Source organism: Terrapene carolina, unplaced genomic scaffold, assembly GCF_002925995.2.
Source record: "Terrapene carolina triunguis isolate 2854851 unplaced genomic scaffold, T_m_triunguis-2.0 Scaffold96, whole genome shotgun sequence".
Lineage (NCBI taxonomy): Eukaryota > Metazoa > Chordata > Testudines > Emydidae > Terrapene > Terrapene triunguis.
In genome coordinates, this window is record NW_020664447.1 from 38,163,767 (window position 1) to 38,177,928 (window position 14,162).

The 14,162-nt window shown below is 45.1% G+C and overlaps 1 protein-coding gene across 4 annotated transcripts in view; it reads right to left on the reverse strand.

Annotated features, from left to right (window-relative positions):
* The window catches only part of DPF3 (double PHD fingers 3), a 203,059-nt gene that overhangs the window by 109,962 nt on the left and 78,935 nt on the right, over window positions 1-14,162 (reverse strand). For all 4 annotated transcript variants that reach the window (XM_024218832.3, XM_024218831.3, XM_026651475.2 and 1 more), the window contains exon 2: window positions 577-737. In XM_024218832.3, coding sequence (XP_024074600.1) covers window positions 577-737 — 161 coding nt within the window. The remainder of the gene's footprint in view (window positions 1-576; window positions 738-14,162) is intronic.

Sequence of the window (14,162 nt, forward strand, 5' to 3'; positions counted from 1 at the left end):
AGCCCATTGAAGTCAATGGAGGTCTTTTTCAGTGGACTTTGGATCAGGCCCATATTGCCTTTGTAACATATTTACGAGAACATTTATCCTCCTTTCATAGATGGAAAACTGAGACACAGAGGTGAAGACCAAGTGATCTGTCTAAGGCAGGGCTGGGAACAGAATCTAGATCTCTTGACTCCTGGTCCCCTGCTCTAATCACAAGTGAATTTCAGAAGATAAGACTCTCCCTAAATGTATGTTTCCTATTGAGAAATCAGGTTAGTGAGAGAGTCTTCCCTCCTTTAGAATATTTCCAAGGCTCTCTTGGGTAGAGGTCCTCTATTATGCAACTAACTCAGATCAATAGCAATAAAGGAGCTGTGATGATGCAGCATTAGAAACTATGTCAAGCAATAGAAAGTATAAGTAGGATCTGCTCTCTGCAGTTACCAAAGGGAATCCCCTCCAGGCCCGGAGGTTTAGGCAACTTCTCCTATGTGTGTGGCCCTTAACAGGTTTGAGTTTTTAGTAATTAAACCCCATGAGGGCTCAGCGGCCTGCCCTCCATACACACATGCACAGAATGCTGCCTACCTGGTCCCCGATGCCTCTTCTCCATCCAGATGTAGCAGTTGTTCTGAGCTACCCCAGTCTGCGAATCCAGGAAGGGGAGGCGGACGCTGCGCTCGGCGCACAGCCGAGAGTTGTAGCTGCGGCAGTGCTCGATGGCTTCTTTGTAGAACTGGTCTCCAAGTCTGCCAGGAGGAAAAGAGCAGAGAGTAAGAGATTGCTTTTGTCTCCCTGAACAAGTAATGGAAAGAAGGGGACGTGGGGTCAATTAAAAATGGACGAGCGGAAATACTTTCCCCAGACACATTGTACGCATTAACCTGAGGCGCTTACTGCCACAGGGTGTCACTGAGGCAGAGTAGTAAGAGTCATAAGAAGATTAGACACTGAGGGTATGTCTGTACTGCAGCTGGGAGCAAGAGTCCCAGCCCAGGTAGACAGACCTGTGCTAACAGGGCTCAAGCTATCATGCTAAAAATAGCAGCGTGGATGTTGCTGCACTGGCAGAGGCTCAGGCTAGCCACCCAAGCTCAGACTCACCTGATCAGGTGGCTAGCACCAGTGCAGCAACATCCACACTGCTATTATTAGCGTGGTAACTTGAGCCCTGTTAGTGCAGGCCTGTCTACCTAGGCTGGGATGCTCACTCCCAGCTGCAATGTAGACATACCTTTAAGGATAAAGCAATCGTCAGTCAGGGAAATAGACGGCTCTGGGTAATGGGAGGCAAAGTTTTTCACTTCTAGTGTGCTGGTTCGAATCCAGCTCACAAAATGAGCCCATGGTTTTGTTCCGTATCGGAGGGCAACTTCCGCAGTCTGTTTGAACAACTGAAAAGCTGCTTTAAAAAGGGCCAGTTTAAAAGAACTCCACTTCAAAACCTGCAGACACACACCGCTGCTCCAAGGCTGGTCCTGCAGGTGAGATGCAGGCTCTGCCTGCTTATGGGTGTGTCCCCCCTGAGCTAGCAATAGGGACTTATCTGTGCTCCTAGGTAGAATAATCAGGGAGAGTGGAGAGCAAAGTACAGCTGCACGTTAAGGGTTTGGCTTGATATATAACATGTTAGCCCATAGTTTGTAAAGTGCTTGTGGTCCTTTAGATGACTGGCACTACAGAAATGAAACATACCAGTATGTGCAACGTGGCACAAAGTGACCACTGCAAGGGACAGGAAAGAAATCTAACCCTTGACCCTTTACAGCTTTCCACAGCTGGCTTAGGGCATTGGCCAGAAAGTAGGATACTAGATTTACCAGCATGACAAATCTTTTGTTCTTGAGTTTATAAAGGTGGGATGATATTTAGAGAGACTTCTCGTTATCATATCATTTATTTGATAAATAGCCATTTGTTCCAAACTTCGTGAACCCTTCGGCTTCTATAGAGAATGGTAAAAAAACAAAAACAAACTGCACACCAGAGAGAGCCCGAAATTTCCTAGTTAGCTTCTTTAATAGTGAGAGAGGCATCCTTTCAACAATGCGGGGCCAAATTCTCCAGTATGTTGTGCCACTTTGATGACACAGATTGGCCATCGAGCTGGAGTGTCACAAAGCTGCCACTGCATACCCCTGGAGCTGGCTCTCATCCTATTGGGTGAAATTCAGCAATGGGCACAAGTTGATCAGAAAATAGGTGTAAGTGGTAAAGTAGTATAACTTGCACTGAATTTGGCATTCATTAGTCTGCAACAAGAGAGAAAATTGCATGCCAAGGGAGCAAAAGTGGAGGAGGGGGGGAAAAGCAGCCAGTAAAAAGGTGTCAGATATAGGGGCTACACATAACAGCTGATATAGCCTCAAGCTGCAACAGCTTTTCAGAGGACTGTCCAATTGTTTCTTGCAGCAGACAACATGCATGGTGTATCTAGCCCCTCTCAGCCCCATCTTCCCCCTCTGTCCACTGGCCCCAGAACCAATACAGGCCTGGCCCCTTGCATGCAATGCTGAAGAGGATGGGAGAGGACAGTAATGTGGATGTACAGTCCATGCAGAGAGAGTTCTGCATACAGCAGGATCTTCTCTGCACTCAGATCCCAGGGAGACAATACCAGGCCCCTGCTTCCAGGGAGGGAAAAAAGCTGCACATACTGTATGAGATTGACTGAGTAGAAATGAAAACTTATTAAAAGCTATAATTAAAGCTGGCTTTCACATACACTTGTGTAATCAAAGTCAGTAACAAGGAAACTCAGATTGATCAAAGATTAACAGTTCTCACAAACACTTTGAGTATCAGCAATGCGAAGTCAAATTCCTTCCTATGTTAAACCAGGGATGTTCAGACATACTGAGGTCTTTATAGAACAAAGAGTAGAAACTGGATGAAAACAAACTGTCACCCACTGCACAGGTTCTTTGTGTACTACGAATCACACACACACACCACCCCCAATGAAATATGAGCATGACCAGCATACTGTATTAACAAAAACTCAACAGAATAAACTACAGCAACCAGGATAGGAGTCATAGCTGGAGACTAATTCAGTTTCCATCGTGCTGTAAACTGAAAATAACTGTAAATCTTTGACTGTTAAATATTTGGCTTAAAGTGACACTGTCAAGTATGGTTTAAGCCTAAAATTTGGGTTTTCCTACAAGGGGAAGAAAGGTTTTCCAAAACTTAAATGTGTTTGATGATCAGTAGAAGCTGACAGTCTAGTAGATCAAATTCATCCTCCATGTAACTCCATTGAGAGTTATGTTTGGCTGGAGACTAGATATTTCATACCAACTGTAATTATTTTTAAATTAGAGCTTTTTCTCTTCTATAAAAAATGTTAATTAGTTAATTGAGATGTGGATGCAAGGTTCTGGTTTGGACCCAATCACCTCTGAACTTTACGGAAGTTTGGATCCAGATTCAAACTTCACAGTTGACTCTTTTATGATGAGCAGAATCTAAAAACCCCAAATCCAAAAAACTCAAACTTTGGAGAAGTGGGGGATCTACAGTGGTGGTCTGAGGGTTGGGCCAAGCTCTGGTTTTGAAGGCTGAAACCATGGAGAATAATTGACATTAAAAAGCAAAGCAACATTTTATTACATCAGTTACATCTTAATGGAAAAATTTGTTATTTTGTTTGTTTTAACATGAACTTCCCTGGAATCACAATACGAGTAATATTATTAGTATTAAAGGCGTCAAAGGAGGTCAAGAGCCTATTGTGCTGGGCATTGTACATACACATAAGAGAAAGACAGCCTGCCCCAAAGAACTTACAGGCTAAATAGATAGGACAGATAAAGGGTGGGAAGGGAAACAGGGAACTGAAGTGACATAAGCAAAACTTAATGGACCAATCTATTTTTACTGACCAAGTTCAACGAAGAATAAAAAGTAAACAAACCACATTAATAGTGAAAAGTAAATTACATTTTAAAAATTCTTTCAGGTTTAATCATTTAGTGTAATTAGCAACACAGGTTAGGAAAACCATTCATAAAATATGTAAGACCTGCTTATCATCTCTCTAAACACTCATGTTATGCTAATACAATTACCCTGACTTCAGGGGAATGTCACTGGCATAACACCCAGGTAACAGGGTGACGAATCAGGCCCCATGATTTCTGTTAAGTCTATGTCCTTTTAAATGTTGAGAAATGAAGATTTTCTACTCATCAGTAACAGCCTGATCTAACCCCGAGCAAAGTCAATGGATAATAATCCTTCCCTTCTTGCAACCTTTGTCTTGTCTATTTAGACTGTAAACCCTTCAAGGCAGAGATAGTCACATACTATTTGTCTGTACAGTGCCTAGCACTACTTTAATACAAGAGTTAGATTGGGCCCTAGGTCACTATGAAAGACAGTGATCCTACGTTACACCTTAGCTGCTTTGTATCCCTTCACATCCTTCAGGATTCCTCTTGAATACAGGAAAGCCCAGGCCGGCATGGAGCCAATGTAGCAGCTCTGTGCCACTCCCTTCCATCCAGCCCTGGTACAGGGTACATTGCCAGAGGGTGAGTGCATGCTACCGATCTCTAGCTGCTAGAGTAGCTCAAAGCTAGGCATAATTTAGAGCATTCTTTAGCACCTGTCACATCTCAGTTTAGAAATCAAGGGATGAAATACTCATTAAAAACAAATAGCCAGCCAACCCCAGAAGAGATCACACTCACTTATCACCCCCAGAAATTTTATGCCATTAAAATACAGCTCCTAGATTCTTACCAGACCCTGGGTACCTCCACCTTCAAACTTGGATTGGATCCAGTCCCACAGAGGTCAGACCCTTCTCTTCTGTAGTATCGTTTCCCTCTATGGCAGTGCTCATTACAAACAATGGAGGTGTTAAGATGAAAATAAAAGGAGAGAGAAACAAGCAGCCTTTTCTCTCTGGAGGTTTGCTAGTGTCCCTAGCTGTGCTGAAGTGCAGAGAATTCACTATCCTTCCCAAGAGCAACAGCATGCCCACTGAGATTTTATTTTCTAAACTTTTTGGCTCTACTCTTATTTTAAGACCAAGTGTCATTGCACGGGCTGAGGAGTGCAATTAGAAAATACGTAAACCTGAAACTGCTCAAGAAACCAATACTTGACGCTAGTGACCTGACTAACTACCATCCCATTTCAAACCTTGGCAAGATTCAAGAAAACAGTGATAAATCAACTCCAGCAACACAACCTCAGCAGATAAGGTGGACTCTCCCAGCCTGACTTCATAGCAGAGTCTGGTAATGAAGCAGCAATGGGGTTTTGGGGCTCCTCATGGAGTTGGACTGAGGTGACTCAATCACACTGATACTACTCAATCTATCAGCTGCCTTTGACACTGCCGATCATGAGGTACTGCTGACTCAACTACTTGTCTTGGCACGTCATGAGAGAATTGTGCTATGCTGGCTACACTCATTCCTTTCCAACAGATCCCCAAAGACCCATGATGGACAGCTGCTCCTCCTCCAAGAGCTCTGACGTGCAGAGTGCCTCAGAGCTCAGTCCTGTCACCACTTCTATTTAACAACATCTAGGCAGAACCTTAGGGGATATTGTGAGATGACGTAGGCTACAATGTCAGCAATACATTGACACACTGCTGTATGTACCCTTCTCAACTGACCCAGGGAGCAGGCTCCCAGATATCTCAGTGTAGGAAGGAGGGTGCAAAGGAGGAAAAAGAAGCTGGCCCAACTGGAATCTAGGCAAGAATGAAGTGAAGCTGTCTGGAAGCAAGAAATGTTCTGAGGAACTGAGGAGCTAAGATAGTCCATTAGGACTCCAAGGACTTGCACCATCACTGACATGGACAGTCAAATAGAAGCAGTCACCAAAACTGCCTTCCCCCATCTCCAACTAGCAAGAAGACTCCATTCTATTCCTCCCAAAAGATGGTCTGATCACAGTCATTTATGTTCATCACCTCCAGCTGGACTATTGTGATTCACTCTACCCAGGCCTAGGTAAGTTCACAAAGGAAAAAAAGCTAGTACACAACGTGGCAGTTTACCTTCAGATTCTGCTGTGGGATTTTGGGATATCTATCACACTTGGTCCAGAATCAGCAAAGACAGTTTGTTTGTTTTTTGTCTAATCTATCTGACCAACCTATCAGCATTTCTAAAGGGCCTGTCATCATCGTATTTAGGTATTGCATATGGATTATAAAATCCATTGAGAACAGCCCAGAGGAGCACTCAGTCTTTGTTTAATTATAGTCTGATACCCTTATGTACCCCATTAAGATTTTTTTCTGTCAGGTTCGTTGGGAGATGCTATGGCACAGAGGTGAGGGCACCACACAAGATCCTCAAATGATGTACAAGGGTTTGAATATGAGTGAAGGCAAGGCAGACATTTCCAGAAAGGCCATGGAATGACCTGATCTGTTTGCAAAATAGGTTCTTTTGGTTTTTAAATATGAACCTGGCTTCTTTCATGCTGCCTCACACATACGCCTCCCAGCCTCTCCTGCTTTCTGAGGCTCAGAGTCCATCAAACATCCATCCCACTTCTATACCAGCTGATTGGCTTTGTTTTGCTCTGTGGGAGAAGGGCAATCTTATGCAACTTTCCACAGCATCGGAGTCAGACCTCTATTTTTAATCCAGCCATGATTTCTTAAGACATTTGCAACCTGCTGTTTGGATGCTGTAGGGTCTGGTAGGAAAACAGACAGAAAAAGAAAAAGAAAAAAAGACGTTCCCTACATACTGTTTCAGTGGATAGCACGTGTATACTTTAGTCTATATATATCAGATTGCAAAGCAGTATAGAGATGTAGGAAAAATAATAAATGTGTGTTGTAGAAATGCCTGAAGGTCTCATCAGGGTCAGGGCCCCATTGTGCCAGGTTCTGTACATTGTGCCTGGCAAAGGAGATTGGGAGGAGGGAAGGCATCAGAAAGTTGATTACAGGTTACTGATTCAGTGCCAGCCCAGCCCATGTATTAGAGCAGCCAGGGAGCTACTATAATTTACACCATTGGCATAAGAACCTAAGGAACCTTATGCCAGTGGAAGATCAGTGTAACATGCACCCATCCCCAGCATCCCCCCTATATGTTTTTGCCAGGGGACATCTCGCCTTGTGAAGGGGAACTCTGCTGGCCATTAATGCAGAGAATCCAGCCCTTCAGTGCTGCCTGAGTGGTGCTAGAGGGCTGGATCCTACCAGAGAATCTGGCCCCACAGACTAAGCACACTAGTGTCATTGTTCTGAATTTTTATTTATTTATTTATTTTTACATTCACAGGTTATATTTTAATCCAATTTGAAATTTCGGCTGTCTCATGTAAATAAACTGGCTGCAGAAGGATAGTTACAAATGGAGGCATAGCATGAAATTTCAGCTGTCTCATGTAAATAAACTGGCTGCAGAAGGATAGTTACAAATGGAGGCATAGCAAGAAATGCAGTATGTGAAGCAGATTTGTTTAGTCCCACCACTCCTGTCAGGAAGGCATGTGTGTCCCGGCAGCATCTCCATTCAAAAAAAAAAACCAAGGAACATCAGGCTATGATGCAAGCTCATGCTTCTGGGATGAACACAGTACCTTATTCAGCACCAAAGCGTTAACATTCAAGTTCGTTAGCTAGACACTGCTGTTTCCTACATGTGAGGTAATGACTTTCAGGGGTCAGATGAGTTAGTTCAGAAGGTGAATTTCTTTGCAATTTTCAGGGACACTGGGCTTTGAACAGCAGTAATTTATCCACATTGCCCCTTCCTCCCTCCATCCATTCCCATTGGGAGTCAGCTTAGGTGGTAGTCTCCACACCACAAAACAGGGTACCTGTACAGCTCTAATAGACTCAGCATAGTGACCGATTAGGTTAAGCTCAGAGGCAGGTTCCTTGAAAGTATCTCGGAGTATCTACTCTCTCTCAGGCCAGAGATCCTGTTTTAAAGAGGTGCTGTATCATCCAATTAAACTAACAACAGGTGGACAAGATAATAACCTAGACCCCTTTTGTAGATGAAGACAGCAACCAGAATTCAGATTGATGCTAATCTCCTCAGAAGGTCCTGTGCTCTCTCTTAAATTGCTAAAGATGTGAACTAGTGAAACCTTAAGCACCAAAAAAGGATGATCAGTGACTGGCATCCAAGAGATTTTTGTTTAGAAAGGCGGACTTAACATTTCAAGCAGCAGAGGTTTGGGAGCATAAGAAATCTCCTTAGCTCTGATGAACTTAATCTGATCACAAATCTAGGGCCAGCTTCAGGAAAAAGCAAAGTCTTTCCATCCAACTCTCACAGTCTAGAATTCCCATACTGGGCTCGTCTTTTCCATCTGGACAGCCTGGAATGGTAGGAATTTGGACCAGTAAGAAGTGTAGTCTGCTGATCTGACCTGTCCGGAAGGCAGCAGACTTGAGTTCTAATTCTGGCTTTGACACAGACTCCCTCAGAGGCTTGGGCATGGCAGTTAATCTCTCTTTGTCTCAGTTCCCCTATCTGCAATGCGGGGGCAATACTACTGGCCTGCCTCGGTGGTGTGGATTACTTTAGTGATGATTGTAAACCCTTTTTGAAGATACAAGCTGTGAATCACTGTGAGTGAAAATTACTGGCCTGTGATATACAGGAGATCAGCCTAGACTCTTGGTTTTAAACTCTATGAAAGTTATTTACATGGTTGTAAAATGCCACTCAGTCAGAATGGTAGAATTTTGCACAGGTGTAAATAACTCTGCTGGTTGCAAAGCAATGCAGATTTTTCTGTTGGGCTTCCCCATCATACAAAATTGTAATTATGCTAAAATTTCAGGTGCTTCCCCCAGCACAAGACTTTGAATGAATAGGGTCAAAGGACCTGATTTTCCACTGTGTTTCCCCTTTTGTAGTCATTTTGAAACAATTCTTATACAGTACAGTTTTATACCCATTTTGCGCAGGTGAAAGTGATCGCACAAGAAGCAAGGCAATGGAGTGTCAGGCCAATACCGTACAAACAACACCAAGTATGGGAGCAACTAGTGCTTTGTAACCCGAGCCATTCTGTCTCCCCACTAACTACTTTGCAGTGAAAACACCAGCAACACAATGTGATCCTTGCAATCAAATAATATATTATATAGATACAGAATAAATCCACAGAAACTTAATAATTAGAATTTACTTTGCATCTGAGGTTAGCCTTGGAAAAGGCAAAACATTCAACCACAAACAAAAAATATTTTAAAAACAGTCCACTAATTCTGAATAGATATAATTTGCAGTTTCATTGCCATGGTGCAGCATAATTAATACAATAAACATACATAAGGAAACAACAAAACCTATTCCATTCAGCTATTATTACCACAACAACAAATACTTGTGGTTGATAATTAAATTTTCTACTCTCTCAAAATCATACTTAGCTTCAATAATAAAGGTTTTGCCTCTTTTATTTATTAAATCTTTTTATCACAAAGGGACAACTCTGTTACTGATGTAACTCAAAAGACTTGAGTGAATTACAACAGAGATGCATTTGACTTGTACTAAACCTAACAGTGAAATAAGGCAGAAGAACATTGTGAGGGGGATTTGGAATCAAATTTCCCTCTCTCCACCAACAGTGATTTTATCTACCGCAGAAGTCCAGCAGAGTGTGTGTATTCCCCTACCACAGCATTCTACTCTGTTCCATCAAAGAAAATCATAGATATTAGAGATGGAAGAGACATACTGGGTCACCTCATGCTGGTACAGGACTATTCCCTACAGGAAGAGAAATGAGGTGTATTAAAAGTGCACTCTGGAGAATTCAGAGTTCTAGTATAGGATCTTCTGCTCATGGGGTGCACGCTGGATTTGAACCCAGAGCACATTCCAGGTGGGCACATGTGTCTTTTACACATATACAATCATTAAATTCTGAGGTTCTCTAAGCACACTAAAAGCACCTGTTTACTTATGTCGCTAGGTATATGTAATGCATTCAATGGGAGCTGGCTGGCACAAGTGAAGAAGCAATACACACATACACCACACTGAGAACCCTTACACTAATTAAAGTCAACAAAAATTCAATTTATGTAGATTCTCTAGCCCCATTTTACAGATGAGGACACTGAGGCATAGCGATACCGAATGATTTGCCCAAGACCATACAAGAAATAAGTTGCTGAGCTAGGATCAGAACCAGGGCCGGCTCCAGGGTTTTTGCCGCCCCAAGCAGCAAAAAAAAAAAAAAAAAAAATCGCTCTACCGCCGCCGCTTCAGTCTTCGGCGGCAATTCGGGGGCTGGTCCTTCGCTCCGAGAGGGAGTGAGGGACCCGCCGCCGAATTGCCGCCGAAGAGCCAGACGTGCCGCCCCTCTCCATCGGCTGCCCCAAGCACCTGCTTGCTGAGCTGGTGCCTGGAGCCGGCCCTGATCAGAACCCATTTCTCTTGACTTCCAGACTTGTGCTTCCTCCTCAGTTCAGATTCCTCTCCTTCCAAGAAACTTACAAGGGCACATTCCACAACAGAAAATCAGTTCAGGATTTTCTTTGTTATATTCCAAAACCCACTGTTCATGGTCACTGAAATGTAGTTCAGGTTCTTTTACACCAAACTCAGTTGACAGAATAAGGGAGCAGCAGACCAGCTTGCCACTCATGCTGACCTCACTAACATAGCTTGGAGAGTGATAATCAAAGATAAAGCCCAAACTGGTGCCCAGCTGACCTGGGTTCTGAATCTCCCCTTCTATCAGTTCCATTGGTAATGGCATGGAGACATGGATCTGAATGTTCCATAATCTGGGCCAGGAATAGACCAACATCTAGCTGAGGGAAAAGAACCAAGGGGCTCGACTGTCAAAGCAAGGAGAGGTTACAGAAAAATAGGAGAGAAAGGATAACCCCTACCCCTAAAGTGATGGCTAGCCTTTAACACATGGCCTCTGCTCCCCTCAGTATTTCTTCCCAGACAGGTTATCTCAGGAATTTATGCTTTCCAATAATTACCTTTCAGAGGCCTTCCACTTATCTTGCAAGAGGAATTCGCTAGTAACCTGACCTGCATTGCTCATGCTATTGCCTTCCACCCCCTCTAACCTTTCATCTCATCTCTCAAGGCAGAAGTAGACTGCGCTTCCCAGACTTGCAGTGCTGGCTCAGCAAGGGTTGGTGAAGTTGATAAAAAGAAGAGTTTTAGTGCTACACAAATATTGAGGAGTTTGAGGGCACAAGCAGTAAAGTGTTGCCAGAGGGTTAAAATACCTCCTGAAGCGGTGTTATATTACTCAGAGCTGAAGGATGAACAGGGTATTGCACAATCAAAAGAGCCATTTTAATCTGAGGGCAAGTTTTATTATTTTACTGCTATTGTTCTCTGAACCAGTCAATGTGTGTTTTATTAACCCTTGTTGGACCCTCTACCCAGGCTCTCTGCTTCTCTCTTACCATCCCCCATCTTTCTCTGTCTCTCTCCCCCTCATGTAATCAATTTCCCTCTCTGTCCTCCCAGATTCTAATTCACCATCAGTCACTGGAGCAGTAGTATCAGGTAGGTGCTTTTCTGAAACTCTTACAGTCAGAGCTTGTTCTGGGGCAGCCCTAGACAATCTAGCAAATACTCATCCCTCCGAGGCCACAGTAACTACGCTCGCGCTCCCACTCCCACCCAGGCCATGCCCCTTTGCTTCTCACTCTCTAGGGATGAGCCCCAGCGCGCTGTGTGCATGTGTATTCTTCTTGGCTTGTGCCAGCTGCTTCCCACCACCATACTGGGGATGGGGGACATGTTTTCTTCTGAGTCTGCCCTGCTGCCTACTACGGGCGCGATGAGATATTGCGTCAGATTATCAGAAAACACAACTTATCAAAAAGCTAGGGAGAAAGAAGAGAGAAGGTGTTGCGCTACATAGCAGCCTGCCACCAGCTCACAAATGCACAGTAAGGCCAAACTGATACAAGGGATCAAACCTCGAACACAGTGTAGGCATCCTGAGTGGACCATAGCCACCACTGACAGATGCCTAAGGGTTACTCCTCTCAGCCTCAGCAAGTAAGAGCTTGGCTGCTGCTAAGCTATGCATCTGCTCCCTGACACATCAGCTTGTCTGCCGTGCCAGCAACTCCCCAGGACTCTGCCAGTGCAAACCTGGCCTTGCAGGTAACAACCAGTGAATCCCAATTGCAAAGTTCCACAGAAATATCTCTCTGCAGCATCTAGGCTGTCTCACTGGGCACTCACCGAAGTTAAGTCACTGCCTCCAAAGAGACAGTACGCACATCAGCCTGATTGGTTAGCTGAGGACTCACTCTCCACTTTAATACACAGCACAGAGATGGTTTTGTAATAAGACAAGAATAAATTTATTAACAAAGAACACAGGTTTAAGTGATAAAAGGTAAGAATGACAAGTATGGTTACAAATAAAACAAAACAAAACATGCCTCCTAGTGACTAAAATTTAATTTCAGCAAATTACAATCTTTGTCTAAGCAGGTTTCTCATCTATAGTCAGTTTCCAGCCATGGGCAGTGGTGAACCCCTGGCTTGGGGAGTCTAGCCCCAGCCCCACCCCTTCCACCTGAGGCCCCCCCCCCTCCCCGCCCACCGGAGCCCCGCCCCCACTGTGGCCGCTGGCCTCTGCCCAACACCCCCAGTCCTCCACCCACTGTGGCTACTGGCCTCTGCCCCAGGCTAGCGTCCCCAGCCCCACCCTCGCCCCCGGCGCGCCCGACCCCCAGCCGGCATGCCCCAGCCTCCCTGGGCCATGCCCGAACCCCAGCCAGCCGGACCCCTCACCCCTGAAGGCACCCCCCCCAGCTGAGCTGCCAGCCCGAGCGCTGGGCGGGTGGGCAGGCAGCTCGGCCGGAGCGCCTCCAGCCCCAGGCAGGTGGTGCAGCCGGAGTGGCCCCAGCCCCCGCACTGGACAGGCAGACCAGCCCCAGCCCCAGCCCCACCGCTGGACAAGCGGCGTGGCCCCAGCACCGGGAGGACGGGCAGGAAACAGCAGGCAGGATAGAGTCTGGGGGTGGAGCATGAGTGGGGGGACGTCAGACTGTTTGGGCAGGCAACTCCTTCCCGTGCCTATGATACCCGCTGCCCATGTTTCCAGCTACTCTTGCCTCCAAAGCTAAGAGGATCCACCTTTCATTAACTCAAAAAGTGTTGCTCCCCTTTGCCCCCTAGATGATGGATGACTCAAATGTCTCTTTGCCCCCCCTTATATTACTCCAAAGTTCACTTCTCTATTTCAGAGCCAGGAACACTTCGTGGGGATGAAGATGCCATCCCCCATCGAGACTGTTAAGCAGTCATCTCCCCTACTTGCTAGTTTGATGGTTTTACATTTAAACGTACTTTTCATTGTCCTCTGCCATCTAGCTGGTCAGACAAGTAAATACATATTCCTTTGTCTAGGGCAGGCTGGGCTTTATGCGCTATTGCCTGCCAAAACACATTGTAAGAACGTATTTCCAGCATGCGTTTATACTCTTTGTACACACCCATACATACACGACAAATGATTTCCGGGACCAGCGTGTGACCAGTTAGCATAGGATACTTTACACAGCACCTTTTAGATAGACATTATGACAACAGTGTGTTGGGGCTATGAGCGTGTCAGGCCAGATGTGAGTTGTGGTATGGCGTGCCCTCTGCCAGTTGGCACTGAAGGGCTCCCAGGGGCACAGGTCTCTCTCTCTTCTTTATCCTTTGGCAACACTTGCTTGCCTTGCCACTAAAAACTCTTACTGTACTGACCTGACACTGGGCCAACCTTTGCCCTCTGTGCATGTGCTATGGCCTGGTTGTATCAGTTTGGGGAAACAGCACTTGTTATTTTCAGTCATGTAACAACATTTGAACCCCACACACACTCAGTGGTGCTGGAACGAGGGACGCTGCTGCACCCCCTGGCTTGAAGTAGTAATAACAAACACCAAATACATGGTTTCCATCAGCAGTACCCCCACTATACAATTGTTCCAGCTCCCCTGCACACACGCACTCCTTGATAGCCTCACACTTCCATTGGAACAGGACTGTGCCACAAGAAATTCAGCTGGGAGGGCAGGGAGAAGAGAGAGTGGCTCTTCCCGCATTACACTCCAGTAGGTGCGCAATCCCATGGGTGCTTTGCCACGGCCTGGATTTATGTTCAGAATTAACATATTTCAAAGCACAAAGTTCTCTCTTTTGAAAAAGGAGGAGGAAGAGGAGAAA